The 19,702-nt window shown below is 35.9% G+C and overlaps 1 protein-coding gene across 10 annotated transcripts in view; it reads right to left on the bottom strand.

Moving 5' to 3' along the window:
* The window catches only part of SGIP1 (SH3GL interacting endocytic adaptor 1), a 182,731-nt gene that overhangs the window by 108,404 nt on the left and 54,625 nt on the right, over positions 1 to 19,702 (bottom strand). For all 10 annotated transcript variants that reach the window (XM_039838510.1, XM_039838511.1, XM_039838512.1 and 7 more), the window contains one exon: positions 4,399 to 4,462. In XM_039838510.1, the coding sequence (XP_039694444.1) occupies positions 4,399 to 4,462 (64 nt within the window). The remainder of the gene's footprint in view (positions 1 to 4,398; positions 4,463 to 19,702) is intronic.

The following is a 19,702-nucleotide window of genomic DNA, read 5'->3' as shown; positions in this document are numbered from 1 at the left end:
ACTCATCGTAGAGAGAATGAGACAAGCAAATAAAGCCAGTAGGTTAACATGGCCACAATAAGCCCAGCTTAGCAGGAAAGCACAAAGGAAAGGTACTAACTCACATTCATCAAAACCAGTTTCCTTTTTCATATCTATACACCGCAAAAAACGGACATTTTTTAAACTAGAATTTCGGCCTCTGCTAAAGGAATTGAGAGAGAGAGATGATTGTATCAACTATTGTGTATGATATGTCCAGAGGCATTGATTCTTGTGAGGATGTCTTTGGGGCATCAAGTAATAGATGTGGAGAAGACAAGGCTCTGGAGACACGCCTAGCTGTGGTGTTTCCTACTACTGGTCAGATACAAGGGCATATCTATAGGGGATCTTAAATGAGAGGTCACTTGATGTAATGCATACTGCAGCTATAGGGATGGCATTTAAACATTTTTAGTCAGAAAAGCTGTAATTGTACATAGCAACGTTGGTGTCCTATTCCAATCCTATGTCTTAATCCATTAATGGAAACAGGGCTGGTGCTTCCTAGTGTGGTGGCAGCAAGCCATGGCGGTTAATAGCACTGGCTGTATAGTGCCAGACTGCCTGGATTCAATCAACCTAGATTTCCTACTTGCATAATCTTGGTCAAGTCACTTCATTCCTTCCTGTCTCAGTTTCCTCATCTACAAAATGGCCGTGATAATAGCATATATCTCATAGGACAATTAGAGGACTCAATGATTTAATGTAAGTGAAGAGCTTGGAATAGTGCCAAAACATAGTAAATACTCACTAAATGTTATCTAGAATAAAATTATTATATAATCTGACCTAGGATGTCAAGTAGAGAGATGTTAGTGGCCTTGAATACTTGGGCATGGGTTCTCAATTCATCTCTAAACCCTTTCTTACGAAGTCTTCTATTTTACTTTTAAGTAATTAAATATTTTTTGTTTTATTTATTAATTTTAATTAATTTATTCAATTACCATTGACAGTCAATATTATTTAATATTAGTTTCAGTTTACAGCAAGTGGTTAGGCATTTACGTAACTCATAAAGCTATGCCCCCTACTGGCCTAGTATCCACCTGGCACTATATACAGTTATTACAATATTATTGACTATATCCCCTATGCTGTAATTTACAACCCCTTGACTATTTCATAACTATCAGTTTATACTTCTTAATCCCTCCACCTTTTTTACCCAGTCCCTGAACAATTTAAAAAAAATTTTTTAACAGCGGATCCATTATATTTACTGATTTTTATTTTAAAACTAATCAACTACCATGGACCCTTTGCCTCTATTTTAAAAAGTGCCAGCTACTTCTTACAACTACTGTCTTTTCTCTATTACCCTTTTATTGATCTTGATTATAATTTTGCCCATCTATTCTTTCTTTCTGGGGGATAAAAACCTACGCACGAGATTCTGGCTTTGTGTCTTATTTTCTGGATAGTCTTCAGCAGTTATTTAATCTCTTTTGGCACTGATTTCTCATCTCTAAAACTGAGATATGACTTCTAATCTTAATGACTTACTGTGAAGATTAAAAAGGATATTAGTACATACAACATAGCCTACAGAGGGCCTGCCACTTAGCACAAGCTCTCTTTTCTCCTCTATCAGGCACTGTAATGCTGATTAAATTAGGAAGTTCTGTCCTAACCCTACTCTCTATCTAAGGAGGTTCAATCAGCTGGATTTGGGGCTGATAGCTACCTTAGCAAGTAGTTTGGACACCCTGAGAGAGTTACAACAGCCCTGAAAACAGTTTGCATCAATGAGATATCAATGATGGCAGACTCACATAAGCATTACCTAAAGCTGAAGGGACAGCAAGTTGCTAGAGCATTGTCCCAACCTTTTGCAAGAATGATATATGATGCAATTAGAAAGCAGGGGTTCATGAAAAGCAAAAACTTATGTAAACTGCTAGTCCTTTGACCATCACTGCTAGTGGAACCAATTTATGACTAATTTGCTATCATGTAAGTATTTGGGGGGCACTCGAATGATAAGAAGTGAAGGAGAGATGCTTGGGATTCTACAAGCAAATCTCTCATTAGAGTTCTTCAGAGAGATATTGGGCATGTACCCAAAGCCCTAAAGAAAACTTCCTTATTTTCATACCTTTAAAAATGGTGATAGAAAGCAGTGCTTTGGCCACATGCAAATTAGCTCAGCCTGCTCTGGGGAGATTGTTTGATCTCTTTTCCCTTTTGAGGGACCTTTCTTTTCCTTTTTAATTTTCTTCACACACAAGAGGTTATGTGCAGTCAGTTACAGACACTGTCTTTGAAGAAAAAGAGTTGGTTTCTGCTAATGATGTTTTCCTGAGATGTGTCTAATAGTATCCCTACACAACCCATGGCACATTGTAGGTGACAACAGATGTTGCTGACAGATTGATTGGTACAGTGTCTGGCTCTTTAGGGAAATTAGATTCCATCTAGTGTAAACTGAGGCCCAGGAAAAAAAAGTGTATTCCCAAGGCCACAGGAATGCTGGCGATGCTAGACCTAGAGCCCAGGTCTTCTGACTATAGTGAAAGAAACATCACCGTTCTGGACGGTTAATGTTTAGGAAATGGCAATTTTTAAAGAAACAATAGTAATTATGTAGTCCTCAGAAAAATATTCCTAATTAGATCATTTAGAAAAATTCGCAAGACTATTTACCATGAAATAATTATTTACCAAAAAAGCACAAAAAAAAGATAAGAACAGGTGACTTAATATTTCATATCTAGAGGAAAAAATAGATTTTATCTCTTTCCAATCCTTTATATTTTCTGGCTTAAAGGCCTTCAAGGCTTCCAGGTTGCCCACTGCCTACCGAAGGGATGTCAGATACCACAGCCTGGCACTTCCTGTCTGACCCTGATCTTCTTTTCAGTCTTGCCTCCCATTATCACCTTTACCTGCAGCTGACAGGTGGACAAACTGACCTGTTTATCTTGTCCTGAATACCTGCTTGACTTTTCCGCCTCTCTGCTTTGACCGTTTTTGTTTGTTTGTTTTGTTTCGTTTTATTTTTCATGAAATGCCTGCCCTCATTTTCCTGAAGGCCAAACTCAAAGCTCCTCCCTCCCTGAAGCTTCAATGATCATCTGTCCAAATGTGAGCTTTCCCTCACATTCCCATGAAATTCCATTTTCAGATGTTCCTAAAGAACTTACTACGTGTTAATTTGTATAATAATAAGAATCGCAGCTGCTGCCATTTACTGAACATTTACTAAGTACTAGATATCATACTAGTTATTTCAAATGTGTTATATCATTTTGTTATATAAAAGATATTTCAACTTGTGTAGTAGATACCTTATCCCATGAATTATAAATCCTTGGAGGACAAGGACACAGGGCAATGCTCAGTAACTTGTGATAAAATTTATGCATGATAAAAGCATATAAAATGAAAAATTAAAGGTGAAAAATAAATGTAGCCCTCTTCATTTTCATCTGAGCCCAAACAACTATCGATTCTCCCATTTTTTAACTTTCTTTCGGGGATTCTATCCAAATGTTGGGTTTAATGAGTTCATTATTCTGATATACAGCTGAACGCCTCGGGTCTGCATTTCTACATGGTCACGACCGGCTGCTGCAGAGTAGTAGTGCTCTCCTTATACTGGTCTTGGGCTGGAATCCTGAGTTCCTGGCCATCTGATTTCCCATATGTAGGTTACCTGCCTGGCTCAAAAAGCAACCTGAGATTTTGCGTCAGAGCTAAATCTCTGAAGTAGAATTTAAGATGGTCAACTATGTGGAATGAAACTGTTACTTCATAGGACATTTTCAAGATGGGTCTGTCAGTGTCTGTGGGCAATTGATTATCTTGGGTGTGACCATTTAAATAAGTAAAAGTATCCACAGGGTTGTTTTTGGCATTGGTTTCTTATTCACAGGCAAATAGCCAATCATTTCTGTGAATTCTGTTGGTTAATTAACAGTTCTACTTGTACAAAATCTTGACATCTCAAATAAAAGCTTTGGGATGTTATCTAGACTAATTTCTGTTTCAGGCTAGGTCTAATCTACCTAAACAGGTGTTTGCTTCTTGCTTTCAAGTTACTCGGGCAACGCTAGTGGTGGAAATGAATACTTTTAGTCCCCACAAAAGTAATAGTCACGCTTCTTGTCTACTGGGACTTTCTGGGAAGTGTGGTTAACAGATTATAAAGTAATAACACATGATGAAAAATTGAACACATGATGAAAAGTCTTTATCTTTTTATTGTAAATCTAAGACCTGTTTATGCCAAACTAATTTACCCAGAAATGAGGAGACCAACATAGTAGAACACAATATCCAAGAAAACTCTACTCTAAGAGTGACAATGACAACAGCCTCTCTTACGTAAATAGCTTCTTTGGGGAGGCAAACTTTTAAAGTACATACGTAGAATCAGTGTCCTTTTCTTTCTTCCGTATTCCAAAAGCCTTCCTTGTACGTTTTTTCAATCCTGTGGGAAAATAACAGAGTAAAAAAAAAAAAAATCTATTTTCTATTTGAATATTCCTGGCAACATTTAAGTGAATATATTTTTTAAGTTACAACATATCACTTACATTTGAATGTTCAAAACACAATGAAAATTTCTTCAATTGTGTGTGTACATATGATTCACTATCATATTTTTAAACAGATGTTCATTTAAGAGTCAGCACTATTTAAGTTCTTAGCACCATAAACAACATAAGTTTGTAAGAGAATGGAAAGGAGATCAGGGCCAGGTATAGAAAAGATTGCAAGCTTTTCTTAGAATATTGTTATTCATTACCCGCATTGGCATTCTGCCAAAGAAAACCCCACACAAATTATAGATTTAGAAGAATAGCAATTTCCAGGTTAGACATGTTCTTGAGACTTGGATAATTTCAAGACACAGATTATGGAAACCATACCAAGAGAGCGACATTGACCTGACACATCTTTATATCGCATATTCCCATCTCATCTTTTTCTATTTCTTCAATTCTGTGGCTAGACTGTATTATTAACCATTATCTGAATATACCCCAATTTCTGTACTTCAGTGTCTCATTCTTCCATATGTGGTCCTTACCTCTGGTTGAAATGCTTTTCCTATTTTTTGATATTTAGAATTTTAATTCATCCTTCAAGGCCTAGCCTAATGGCACTTCCTCAATGAGGATGTTTTAATTGCAGTGGTATAAGTAACTGACTATGCTGTGATTCTCCAAAATGTTGCTCTTATATGTGTTACAGTATATCTAACTATTCCACTTGATAGTTCTTAAGTCACTTTCTCTGCTAGGCTGTCAATCCTTCTAGGACAGAGGCAAAGGATCCTACATTGGGGACATATACCTAGTACAAGTGTTAGATAATACATGTTGCTTTAAAATATCTTCCAGAAAGCATCATTCAGGCTGTATTGGGGTAAGAAGACTCTTTTCTTTCATCCTGGCCAAACCAAACTCAGTCTTGGTTCTTCCATTCTTATCAAGGCTCTATTTGAGATTCCCATTTCCTACAGGTTACATAGTTACATAGTGGCTTGTGTTTCTTATGTTCGTGAGTATTATTCTAAAATGCTAAATGCCTATATAATCAAAACCTTAGAGTTTTTACTGGTGGTTTGGAAAGTCTTCCTGACAAATTGGAATGGAAAAGTCACTGACTTTCAGGATTTTTTTGGCACTACTGGGTGGAACAAAGGGAAAAACATTGACAGAATTAGCGATTTGATGACACCTTCTTCCAAAACATGTGAGTCAGCTCAAACTGCTCAGATTATCTGAGTCATTCATTATTTGGCTCTTAGGGTACTACTCAAATATAATCTCCAAAATGCCTTTGTTCAGTCTAATTTTGCATTTTCATAGTCATTTCATTTAAGACACATGGGTCTTTACAATGTCAATGTTTGTAAAAAAAAAAAAATACCTCCCACATAAAACTACTCTCCATTTCTTTCTACATGAGGAATTTATAGGAAAACAAATTTATTGACATTTAAAACACTACCCACCCATAATATTTAGGAACACCTTCTCATCATTCATTTTTAGCTTTGATTGTTAAAAACTTTCTTCCTTATCGCCTCTAATTGCCTATCTCTTTATAGGGACAAAACATAATTTACAATCATCATTTTTTCCTATAATTTTCCCTGAGCTTTGAGTCTCTTAATTGGCTTCTCTATGCTTCCAATTTAGCTTTCAGGTCACAATGAATGCTATATTCACCAATCACTACTGGTTTTTATAGAACCATAAAACAAATGCTATTATTATCTTATGTTTTTAAATCACTTTGTTTTCTGTAACTTTACTATGATTAAGAAATGGCATGCCCTACCAAAGAGATCAGAGAAGACATGCAAATTCCAGTAATTCTTATATTAAACTAGTAACAGAACAAGCAATAGTAGTTTTCCATCAACTGTCCTATTTTTGACCATCAAATTTGGACAATAGCCAATATGAACTAGGTCATGAACATCACGAGCTGTCCATTTTCCAGTGAAAATGCATTAGAGATCAGGATTCAGGAGACATAAAATACACTCCCAGGATCATTTCTAATTGTGTAGCTGAATATAAGTTACATTCTTTTTGTATTTTGATCCCTCGGTCTATAACAAATCAGCCAATAATAAAGGATAAAAGAATTTGCACATATTCACAAAATGTTATGCTGATGTGTAGCTTTTGTTTCAGTGAAAGTCATATTTCCCATACATAGAATACAGCTATACATGTAATGTATATAGGAATGCACCAAAGATGTGACATTCCAGCTGTTGAGTAAGAGAAAAAATCATTGAAAACTTTTTCCTCTTAAAACGTGGAAAGATTTGAGAAGTTTAGGAAAACATGGAGATAATTCTGAAAGACTAAAGCAAACAAAGATATGAAATGTTAAAGGTATTCATATCTTAGCAACTCTTAGAGAAGATGCAGGAGGAAACAATCATATCAATTGTGTTAAAAGTGAATGGAGGGTAAAAAAGAGAAGGGATTAAGATGCGCAAATTGCCAGTTATAAAAACAGTCACTGGGATGTAAAGTACAGCGTAGGAAACATAATCAATAATATTGTAATAACTATGTATGGTGTCAGATGGGTACTAGACTTATCAGGTTGATAACTTTGTAATTTACATAAATATCTAACTACTATGTTATACACCTGAAACTTATATAATATTGTATGTCAACTATATTGAAAAAATTTAAAAAAATTAAAAAGTGAGTGGAGAGGTGTGGTTATGTCTTTTGAAAGTTTATTTTAAAAATTTAAAGAAATTCTTCAAAAAAGAGCAATGATAGTCAAAAATCTTATAGGAATAACAAGTTTAAGACACTATCCCTGATAATCTTACAAGCTTAAAAAACACAATATCTAATAATTTTCCACTTCTGACTCCAGATCTCCATGAAAATTTTAAAGGCAATTTCTACAGTGTAATTGTTTCTGGGTCGAATCATGGATTTTTGTCAACTATCCTTTACCCAAAATAGGAGGGAAAAAATAAAGTGTTTTTGAGAAATGAAGTGACTTTTCCCTGCTCATACCAAAACAGAGAGTTCTAAGAGAAAGAATTTTATTGTCCCAATGATCTGTGACTAGAACAGTTTGCTCCCAAGCCGTGGAAATGAGAACATCTTCTTGGGTGCATCCAGAACTGCCATCTTAGATCAGCCACACAGGAAGGCAGGCCTGTGCCTTTAGCTTCTCTCCACCTAATTTAGATTCCTTTAGCTTCCTTGGCATTATGGGAGAAGCTAGTCAAGTCTGGGAACAACAACAACAAAATTAAAAATAGACTGGTTTTTAAGAGGGGAAGAAAGCTTATTTCAAAATAAGCGGCCCTGCAGATGATGTTACAAGATAATGAAATAAAGCAACGAATGTAGAAACTGACAACAGCAATATCACACGCGCGCGCGCGCGCACACACACACACACACACACACACACAAATATAGAATACAAATTTCATTATTATAATACTACTATTGCTGAGATCCTACCTATTGGCCAGGTACCAGTTGCACTGCATACATTCTCATTTAATTCTCTTACAAACCTTGTGAAAAAGTATGTGTTTTCATCTTAATTGATGAACCTGAGGGTTTAACTACCATCATCTCCAGAGAGAAAACTGGAGGTACCTCTTCTCCCACTGTTCCCCAAAATGTTAGAGTTCTTTAGGACTTTGTCCTAGGTTCTTCTATACTGTCTCCCTGGGGCAATTTCACCCAGTCATATAGTTTCATTTGCCATCTGTGTGTAGATGAATTGTGAATCTACAGGTGAGGCCTAGTACTATCTCACGAGCTTCTGAGTATACAGTACTTCTTCTCACAGTCAGGCTTCTACAAATAGACATTAGATTTCTTTGAAAGCCTTTAGGCTCAATATGTATATATACATACATATATATATTTGAACCTATAAAATCATGTCCAATCATTTAGTTTAAAATTATTTTCTGAATAAAATTCCCCTTAAAACGAAATAGTTCTCCATTAACTGATGGATGGATAAACAAAATGTCATATATTCATACAATGGAATATTATTCAATCATAAAAAGAAATGAAGTACTGATACATGTTATGACATGAATGAACCTTGAAAACATTATGCTAAGTGAAAGAAGCCAGATACCAAAAGCCGCATATTGCGTCATTTCATTTATATAAAATGTCCAAAGTAGGATATTTCGTTGATACAAAAAGCAGATTGAGGTTTCCAGGGGTTGGTGGAGGGGGCATAGGAGGTGACTGCTTAATAGGTACAAGGGTGATAAAAAGTTCTGGAAGTAGATAGTGGTGATGGTTGCACGACACTGAGATGTACTAAATCCCACTGAACTATACCCGTTAAAATGGCAAAGATGAGAAATTTTATGTCATGTGTATTTTACCACAGTAAAATAGAAACAGAATAGTTCAAAACAGATTATTCTGTGACCAGAGTAGGGAAAAGATGGGAGAGAGTGAGAAAGAAAAGAAAGAAACAGAAGCAGGAGATACGTGGAAGAGAACAGAACGTATGGCCTTCTTAGGAATCCAAAGATCAAATCTGTTTGCCGTCTTGCTGTCATTTAAAGCAACATTTATAGAGACTCGAAGAGGCACTACATTACTTTCAATATAAGATTCATGTCCTCACAGGGCACACGATCTGGAGGGACAGCCTCAGTTTCTCTTTTTGTATTCAGTAGGAACAAGGGTAAGTCAGTGCTTATTCACTGAATATCTCACATGTGCCAGGCACTAAGCTAAACATTTTATACAAACTATTTCTACAAACCCAGAAGGTATTATTAACCCTCTATTTTATGGATTAAGAAACATACTGAAAATGATTAAGTTCCTCTTCCAGATCACTAAACAAACAAGTGATAAGACCAAGATTTTGAGCCAATGTCTGTTAGGCTCCAAGCTAAGCAACTTCTTACAGAGTAGTCATGATGTTTCTTGCAGTGCCCAGGACAATGCCTGGTACACGGTGGATGCACCATCAATGTGTTTAACAATTTTTAAAACAGCCGCTCAATATTTTGTATAATAATTAAAACAACAACAACAAAAAAACTAATGGCTTTTCCTGATGTTTGCAATCTACATTCTATTGATGTTCAGTTTTTTGATATTTATTTGTGTATATAGACATATTAGAGAACAAGCCCCAAACTATATAGGACAGACATATCTGAATGTATAGGCATTAGGACAGGGAACAGAAACCCAGGGCGAGGGGTGTGCTGTGTCTTCACCACATTTTAGGTGAAGAATGTGTACAATGGCACATTAAAATGCTCGATTTAGACCCAAACATGTATCATAAATAAAATCTAATAGATGTAATTTGTTAAGTACTACCTATGATGTTTCAGAAACTATGTCAGGAAGTTCCTTAACTTAGCCCAATCAACCTTATGAGGTGGCAGCTATTATTGTATTGATCATATTGATCATGGGGCATGAGGAGTAACTTGTGCCAGGTCATGCAAGAAGTAATGGGCAAACAATATTTCAAAGTTCCCTCTGACCTTCATGTCTGTGGAATATCTTTTTGTTAGTCATCACGATTCCTTTTGCCCTCTTATGAAAAGAACGACCAAAAATACCTTGATTTTTAAAAAAAATTGGAAGACAGTTTTAGAAAAATTAAGCTGCACATTTCTTAAACACAAAGATTGTATTTTGCATGTATAAATCTTTTTATGTTGCCCGTTGAACATAAGGAGATCCAATAAATGTTTGTTAAATGGATTATTTCTGTAATCAATATAAATTTTCAGCTTGAGTCTTCATCAACTTGGAGGGTTACTCAAAGGTGAATCACATGTAATGGAATTATTTATTTTCTGCGAGAACCCAGGCCAAACATTTGGTCTCAGTAATAAAAAACAGGCAAATTTAATTGTCCTGGGCACAATGCCGCATATTGACAGCAACTCTAGATTGGCAATACCTATTAATTATGATGTTCACCGTATTTCTGTCTGGAAAGATTAAGAGGCTTTGCATATCAGCTTTTCCTCTGAGTTTTAAATATAGGTATTATCATCCCATTCAGATTCTTTGTCATAAGATGGTCTTACAGAAAGATGCAAGACCAGTTTTAAGATGGAGGTCAGTCCCTCCTATGATTTTTTTAATGATATTTATAATTTCCAGTGCCTAGACGACTGCCTACGATATGGGAAGTGCTTAATAAAGGCTAATACCAGGAAATACGAAAAGTCAAGTTAAATGTCTAGCAGCATCTGACACATGGTAGCATTCAACAAATGTTTGTTGGTAGCTCTACATATTTGCAAATCCAACCAAAATTGTTCAAAATTGGTGGGTAAGTGCTCTTTGATTTGAATGCTTTGCCTTCATTTTTATGTGAGGTAAAGGAAATCCAGGTGATCTATGTACTTAGTAAGCACAAAGCCTCTTTATAAGATGGAACCTTATCATTCTGAGCTAAGCCTATTGAGGGAAATGTGCAGCATAATGACATACTCCATTACTACTAAATTGCAAAAGGGTCTGACATGGATGGTACTTTGAAGTTCAGATTTGATATATGGGAGTTCATGTTAGTGCACTAAAATGGAGATTGCTAGAAAGCAATTAAGAGCTTCAAGGGCTAAAAATAGTAATCACTTTTTTTTAAAAAAAAGAAATATTTAATGTTTTGGTTACATGGAAGAAAATGCTAAAGAAAAGATGGTCATGGAACAAGTTTGCTGCAAAAAGTCTTAGTGTTTGCTAAGTCAATATTAATGAAATGTAGTAGCTGAGTGAAATTAGAAAGAATTTTAAGCAGGTGAACAACTTCTATTAAGCTTTAGTACAGTAACAAGATCCATGGGAAGCATATAGCTGTAAAGAAAGAAGGAGCTTTGAGCTCTGAAGGTTGGGTTCAGATTTCATCTTCACTACCTGCTGGGGCAAGTTTCTTAGCCTCTCCAAGTCTCAGTTTTCTCAGCTATGTATTGTTAAATGTTTTTGTAAAGTTTAAATGGGTGTAAAAGCCCTATATTACACTTAAAATATATTGCAAATCACTTTATGCAGATTTCTCTTGCTTTTCTTGCAGTTTTGATAGTTATAAAGCTACCAGAAAGCAGCTATTTTAACTGATTACATAAGAGCAACTACATGCCCAGTTTCAGCACTTATAGCATTTCCATAGCTCTATTCCTTTAGAAATAAAAATAATTGAAAATAATCACATTTTCAAAAATCTCAAGCTTTTCTGGTTACAACTATAATCATCACAAAACGAAACTTAGTCTCAAGAAATGCAATTTACTAACATCTATTGTAAAAGATAAGTGGGGATTAAAAGACTCAAGGTAAGAAATACAACTAACTCCTATAGTAGGAAAATACAGCGTTGATGAAGCCTTTACTATGTACAAGTATCACACGCCTTAATCAGCTGGTCTTCTCAGAGCAATTTGAAAGTAAGCCAGTGTTACTTCTACTTGGGTTAGTGGAAGAATGTGGAGTTTCCAGCTCCCATCCTCGTGGGGGACACACACTGCCTTGCTTGGAGAACAACCCTTCAAACATTAATGACATTAATTTGACCTCTTCCATGAGAATAGTGTTCTGTAAAATGGTTTTTCTCTATCATTTTCTCCCCACATTCATTGATTCTCTTCTTTCTTCTCCATCTCCAGATCCTCTCCAGCCTGACAGTGACATGTGGACAGAACTGAAATGAATGATCCTGCTCAGATGGACTCTGGTTTTCAGCATAAAAAGAAAGATTCAATTGAATCATAGTTCACCGAATCTCATTTTCAAAACATTCCATTTTTAACAAGAAAATAAATCTAAAAGAAAGTAAACTGGACACTAACAGCAATACTTTCATATGCCCTTGTCTTTTTATATATCATCCAGAGAGAAAGAAGCAAGTCCTCTGGTAAAAATCTCTGAAGTGTCATAACAAGTACCTTTTAGTGCTGTCAGCTATATTCTCCAATCCTACACAGAATTATTTTGGTTTAATTCTAACCTACTACATGGAGGCAGAGAGGTAGACAGAAGGAAAGGAACTTTGCGTGGCACTGCCAACCCAACACACCAAAGATTATTAGCCAATCTATTTAGTAAGAGTCCATGAAGTCTACTTCCAAAATAAAATGTGAATGATTTAAAAAGTTAAAAATATATAAACATGCAGCTGTTTTTTTTTTTAAAAAAAGATCAGTTATCAGATAAACACAAAATAAAGGTTTAAAAGGAAATTCAATAGAGAATTTAGCTCTAAGTTTTTTGAGAGGCCTTAAAGGCCTCTAGGATGCATGTGTATTGATCCTGTTAGCAAAATTTATAATAATAATAATGATCATCCATCTATTTACCTGTCTTCCATCCAACCATTCATCGTTTCTTCTATCCACCCACCTATCCATCTACCCATCCACCCACCCATCCACTCACCCATCCACCCATCTATCCTTTGGCTATGAATTCCAATGGGTGACAAAGTTCATTGTCATGAAATTATTCCATTAGACTATATAAATCTATCAAGTTGCAAAGAAAATCTGCTCTTCTTTAGTCTTTTTCATTGGAGGTAGAAAATATCAAGTCAACCATCTTGGAAAGTTAACCCTCTGAAGGATTGCAGATTTAATAAGTCATTCCCTCAAGCATCTTCTTAGGCTAAATGGTTATATTCTTCTTCTCTTTTTGAATACAGATCTTATAGTCCAAACATTTAGATTTATGTTTGTTACTCCGATTCTAGATCCTCATATTTCCCTAGCAAGTTCGGATGGCAAATTTTTTTTTTTATCACTAGTCAGTATTCTCTTCATCAATATCGCAGCACTGGGAAGGGATATAACTCCAGCTTTTTAATCAATGTCTAGAGTCATGCAAACTCCTGAGTATTTGGGATCACTATCAGAAGATCTCATCTTCTCATTCAGTGGTTGATAGAATAAGAACCAGCTGAACATCCATCATGTACCAGGGACTCTTCTAGGCTAGAGATACAATGTCTAATATTGTTATCAAATTATGTGAGATCCGACATCATTTACTAAAACCCTAAGACATCTCCTTTTAATTAAACAGCTGTCGCCCACTTTAGCCCCTCCTTATCTACTCATTAATGAGACACGTATGCATAATTGTGTGGTGTTTGAAGTAAAGAGTGACATGAGATGAGGATATCAGGGGTTAGATCATGCAAGTTCTTGAAGGTTGAATTAAGGACTTTAGATTTTAAGTGCAATGGTAGTCACTGAAAGAATTAAAGCAAGAAAGTAACATCACCTAAGCAATTTTTCTCCCCACTTCCAGTGATGTTTATTACCTAGTACCAGAAATTCAAGAGTTATTAATTTGTATAATGGTCACTATGATATGCTAAATAAATATCTTGTCTTTCTTATGTTGTCAAAAGGCAAAATTATGTTGAATATTTTAGTGTTAAAAGTATTATGCTGTACTAATTTTTTGAAAACTAGTGTTTGAGTTCGGTTCTATATAGAAAGTCTCTTTGACTAAAATATTTAATTTATTAGTACAACTGAATGCCCAAGCCTTTCTCACCACTTAAGAGTTTACCATTTGTGATAGTATAAAAATATACCAATTTTGACAATCCTGATTGAGATTCAAACTAATTAAGAGCTTCTGTTTAAACCTCCATAACTCTTGAACTCAAATTCCTCATAGAGTTCTGTTGCATTTCCAGTCAGCCCCCAAATGAGATTCCAGCTTTACCACTAAACAGCTGTGCGATGTTTAAAGGATCAGTTTCTCAAGTATTCAGTTCCTGAGTTGTAAACTATCTGCTTCACATGATGTTTCCAAGTTTTAAATGAGAAAATGGATTTAGATATGTAAATAAAATGCTTTCTAAGAGAAAAGTAAGATCATTATTTATTTGTAGAATTATTATTGTCATTTTAATTGAGGGTTGTAAAAACAGTAAACTATAACAATATATATCACATTAAAGTAAAATATCCAGTCCACACAAATAGTAAGGTTTCTCTTTTCTATGATTAATATGAAAAAGGAAGGACCATCTATTTTTCCTCACAAATCATCTAAGAGTATATTTTCCAATTTGTTCTGTTCGATAATATTAACTTCAAGATTCTATGAAACTTTGCTTAATTTTCAACAATCCACAAAGATAATAACAGGTGTTCACATGAGGCATGGATAATCTAAAACTGATCTTCCTCCCAAGCCAGTTTCCTTGCCAAGGTTCTAGCTCCAAGTAAAATGGTGTAATCATTCCCCAAGATGCTTCATCCAGGAAACTAAGAAGCACTTTTGACTCCTCCTTTCCCTCCTTTTCTACAGCCAATCCATCATGAAGTGTTTGTGCTCTTTCTTATGTACACCCAGTCTATTCACCCAGTATCCATCTCTCTCATGAAGCTATCAACTTTAAAACATGGTCTCTAAGATCGCCATTGAAAGGGAAGAAAGCATAATGAAGTCACCTCAAATATTACACACACACACACACACACACACACAGAACACAAACCATATATCCATATATATATCTCCCATAGTGCTCTAGAAGAGGAGTCCCCAATCCCCAGGCCGCAGACCAGTACCAGTCCATGGCCTGTTAGGAATTGGGCCTCACAGCAGGTGAGCAGCAGGCAACGGAGCAAAGCTTTACCTTATTTGCAGCTGCTCCCCAGCATTAGTATCACCGCCTCAGCTCCACCTTGGATCATCAGGCATTAAATTGTCATAGGAGCATCGGTCCCTGGTGCCAAAAATGTTGGGGATCATTGCTCTAGAATACCGAGTAGTTTTAGGTTTGAGTATGGATTTTTGTTTCTATTTCTATGCTGAATATATCTCATTAGTTTCTGAATGTCTACAACAGTGTCAGGAACCCTTATTTAGCTGAATAGCATCACTTCAACAATCTGAATTACATTTCCAGTGACGCTAATTTCTTTTAAAGCTGAAATTAGGCTTAACGTTTTGATTAAATTTATTGTTAAGTACTGTAAAAAACTTTTCAATTTATGATACTATAACCTCAGTGGCAGGAGGAAAATGAAAGACGACTTTAATAATGATAAAAAAATGAAACAGAAAAAAGTCATTAAAAATGAGATCTGCAGAAACACCAAGATCCAAACACTGGGTCTGAATTAAGCTAATTATGCAGTACTTTCTACAAATATGCTTTGTTCTTCCTGGAACAGTCACATTTACAAAAGAAGTTGTATGCTTAACTCAGAAGTTTGCTAGCATCCTAGTCAGGCTATCTCAAATAGTTTTCTGAAACTCCATTGAAAACCAAGGCTAGCTCTATTTCCTCCTTTTCTTATAGCCTCCTAAACACACACACACACACCACACACACACACACACACACACACATTTCGCCTTGTTCACTCTTGCCATTTGGCTTATGTAGAGCCCTTCTTGGTGATTTAAACTGAATTCAGTCTGTTCCGAAGTTACCAGAAGATGGAAGTCCTAACCTAGTGTGGTGTTTAGGACCTGATCTATCACATTTCTTTAGTTTTGTTTTCATTATTACCTTTAAGCACTCTGCTTCGCAAACAAATGAAAACTCTCCTCATTCCCTAAACAAGCATGCACATTTGTGACCTATGTATTAGCTTCCGTTTTGAGGACTACCTCCTTGCATGACCTTCTCTTCAACTTGGAACCACGGAAACCTGCCCACCTTCAAGCTGGCTCCAAAACACCCCACCATGCCTGCAGGAAGTTTTTCTTCAGAAATGATTTTTTCCCCCTTTGGGTTCTTCCATACTTCACCTAAGACTTCATGATAGAACTTATGAAATTTCACTTCATATTAGAGTTTGTCTTTTTCTTTTAGATTTTAAGATACTTGAGGATAGGACCCACTTCTCACTTCTCATTCATCTTATGCCCCATCAGTGACCCTAATTCAGTGACTGGCATGCAGCAGATAGCTAACATTCACTGAACTGAGAAAAAGGTTCCAAGTCAGGCCAAGTCTCAAGTGTCAAAAATGACCTTCTCCATCCCTGCTGAGTATAAGCAGCCAAACAAGCTTTCAAGTTAAGACTTCTATCATTGAGAAAAGAACTTCTATGAATGCTTGCTAATCTTCACTTATGGAAGAGCATATATCATAAATATAGCCAACAACTTAAAAGGATAACAAAGTAAATGAAGAAGTAGAAAGAAGGGTGAAAGAAGATATCACACTTATGTACACAACTGTGTATACACAAGTAAGATATACTAACCAGGTGTATACAACACAGAAGAGATCTCAGACTCACTCAGTGCCTGTTCCTTCTTATTTTCAAGACAGAGATAACAACCTTTTAGTCTCTTTTTTTCAGACTAAAAGGGCAGGAATCAAAGAGGTAAAGTTAAGCATAGGTAATAATGATGGCTACCAGAGAGGAAGTGACACATAACACTCTTCAGAAAATGAAAGATTTTATATTCCAGCTACCAGCCCAATGGGTAACAATACCACCTAATAGCTTTATTGAATTATAGCATAGGGCATTAATTGGTATTCTAAACAATACTAAATATAAAATTAATTAGTTTTAAGTAGTTACAAAATGTTCCTTTCATCGAAAATTATGTTTGATGATCTTTGCTTAAGAAATATAAAATATTGATATATCAAAATATGTATTCCATATATTAAATATATATTAATATATATCTGTAGTATAGAAACATTAAAATTTCATTTTTTATTTCTAAAATGTAATACATGTTACATTTTACATGTACTATGTGTAAAAAATAATTTTTTTTCTCAGAAAATTAAATTCTGTGGAATAAGACTAGGCAAACTTAAGCTAGAATTTATTAAATTCTCTCCATGGACTTTCATGCATTATTTCATAAAACTCATAGCACCACACTGTGATACAGGTATAATCATCTTTACTTTGCATATGAGGAAGACCTGTCAGAGCAGTTCAACAATTTGCCAACATAGCATGGATAGTAAGTGATGGGCCAGGGGTCACATTGGAACTTGTTGGAACCCAGGGCCCATGCTCTTGACTCATATGCACATGTCTGGTGGGTGGCTGAGGAGAGTGTGGGTGGCGCACACAGTGCCCTGAACGTTCATTCACTTCTGAGACTTGCTCATGAGATCTCCAGATGATAGTCCTGATGCTTCCCTAGTCTCTTCTCCCTGCACTCCTGGGAATATCTGCTCTACATGGTCCACTCCATTCTCCTGTTAAAATTATTACAGAAAAATATTATTTCCTCAAGTTTAAATTGAGGAAAATTAAAGCAATAGCTAGAACTAAGTCAGTGGTTGGCATGTAGGAGTGAAATATTTTCTTTGTCACCAAATCCTAACCTTCTGAGTAGGCTTCACCTCTGAAGAAACTGAAGAGGTTGAACAGACATCTTTGTGACAGGGTGCCCTCTAATTGGAGCAGGGGCGGGAATGTCATCATTCTAAGCCTTTCAGAACTCTCCTTTGATAGAAGAAATTCAGCTACACAATCAGAAGGCGAGAGGGAAAGAATTACCATTTCTATCTGTGAATTACCAGTTTTAATTTTAGCGTTAGAGACAATAACTTCAACTTCTTCACTTCAAATACTCCCAGTCATCAATTGCCAGCAAAATCCACAGCTCCACTATGGTACACCTTGTACCATTCAGCTACACCCAGTGGTAAGCCCTGTTTGAAACAGTCAGCTTGCTGTTTCACATCTGCCCAATGCTACCCTCCAGTATGGAGCAGATGTTATATATAAGTAATGCGTATTCAAAGACGCTCGGCTACCTGGCCACTGCTTATGATAAAACTCCAAGACTTGGTCCCTCATCCTAAAGAAACTTGTCATTTGAAATAACTAAACAGTTAATACTTCATTTTTAAAATATGAGAGAGTAATGGGAAAAGTTCATGGTTAGAAGAGTATTATAAACTCAAGCATGTTTCATGAACAAAATGACACTTAGACTATCTGTTTGAATTTGGTTGAAAATAAATGTAGTAAAAACCCCATTACAAGATAGGACAGTTCACAGAAACAATACATGGCTCCAATCTTGTTTTTGTCAGGGTGTATGTTTCAGAATTCCGGGAAAAACACCCTCATGAAAATGGTCTCTCTAGCTGTAACAAATAAGGTCTTTTTCTCTGTGACAGTGGCTCTTCTTTTTAGCCACAGACTCCATCAAGAATCTAATAAAAGCTATGGATCCTTTCCCCATAAAATATTGACACTCACATATATCTACCAACCAATGTGCACTACACCTAGGAGTTTCTAGACTGCCTTAAATGTATCACAGACCCCAAGTTAAGTCCCTTCCTCTGTAGAAGCTCAATTATTTCTTTTGCATTAATGTGTAACAATAGTGTGTAATAACTGATCTTGAGAGAGACAACCTAGCTATGCCAAGCATTATGGTGAATAGTCAATAAAAATTAAATAAATTTCTTAACAGTTCAGAAGGAATCAGGCCTGAGTCAGGCTTAGAATTCACAGAGTCTGTCCCGAGATCCAAATTAGTCAGTCAGCCAAGTCCTCAGTCTTGTCTTACTCATGGATACTCCCTATTTTTCTTTTGGCTGGTCTAGTCATCCACCTGTTTCTATTACGAACAACCACAGTGTTTTGCTGGATCTGCAGCTTTCAAAACTGAGTCAAAGGAGGAAAAAAAAAAACCGAGTTATTGCAGAAGCAGAAATAGAAACCAAAGAGTTTGGTGACTAGCAATGATAATGAGAGAAAAAAGTCAACATAATTCCTACTGTGTGTTAATTACAGTGTTAGGCCGTCTCACATATTTTACCTTATTTAATCCATAAATCAATCCTGCTGGATAGCTATCATTCATCTACTTTTGACATTTGGGTAGCCAGAAGCTCTAAGAGATTATGTCACTCATGTTAAGACCCCATAGTTGATAAATTGCACTAATATTTAAATATATTTATGTCTGATTCCAAGTCTAGTATTTTTCTACTATATAATGCCTTTAAAAACACTTATTTAAAAAATCTGAGATCTAACTCCATGCTTCCAGTATATTAAAATTATCTACATGTCTGTGAGACCTCAAAGTTTTCTTAGATGAGAAGGTATGTATGGGACCTACACCTTCTTGAATACTCAGGTGAAATTCTAATACTAAGTCACAGGGTTTTGGCTGAGCAACAAAATTTGAAACCTTACCTGGTGGACTGGGCTTCCATTCGGTAGCAT

The sequence above is a fragment of the Pteropus medius genome, unplaced genomic scaffold, assembly GCF_902729225.1.
Source record: "Pteropus medius unplaced genomic scaffold, Ma_sr-lr_union100, whole genome shotgun sequence".
NCBI lineage: Eukaryota > Metazoa > Chordata > Mammalia > Chiroptera > Pteropodidae > Pteropus > Pteropus medius.
Note: the sequence above shows the minus strand (reverse complement) of the source record. Positions and strands in the feature narration are given on the sequence as shown.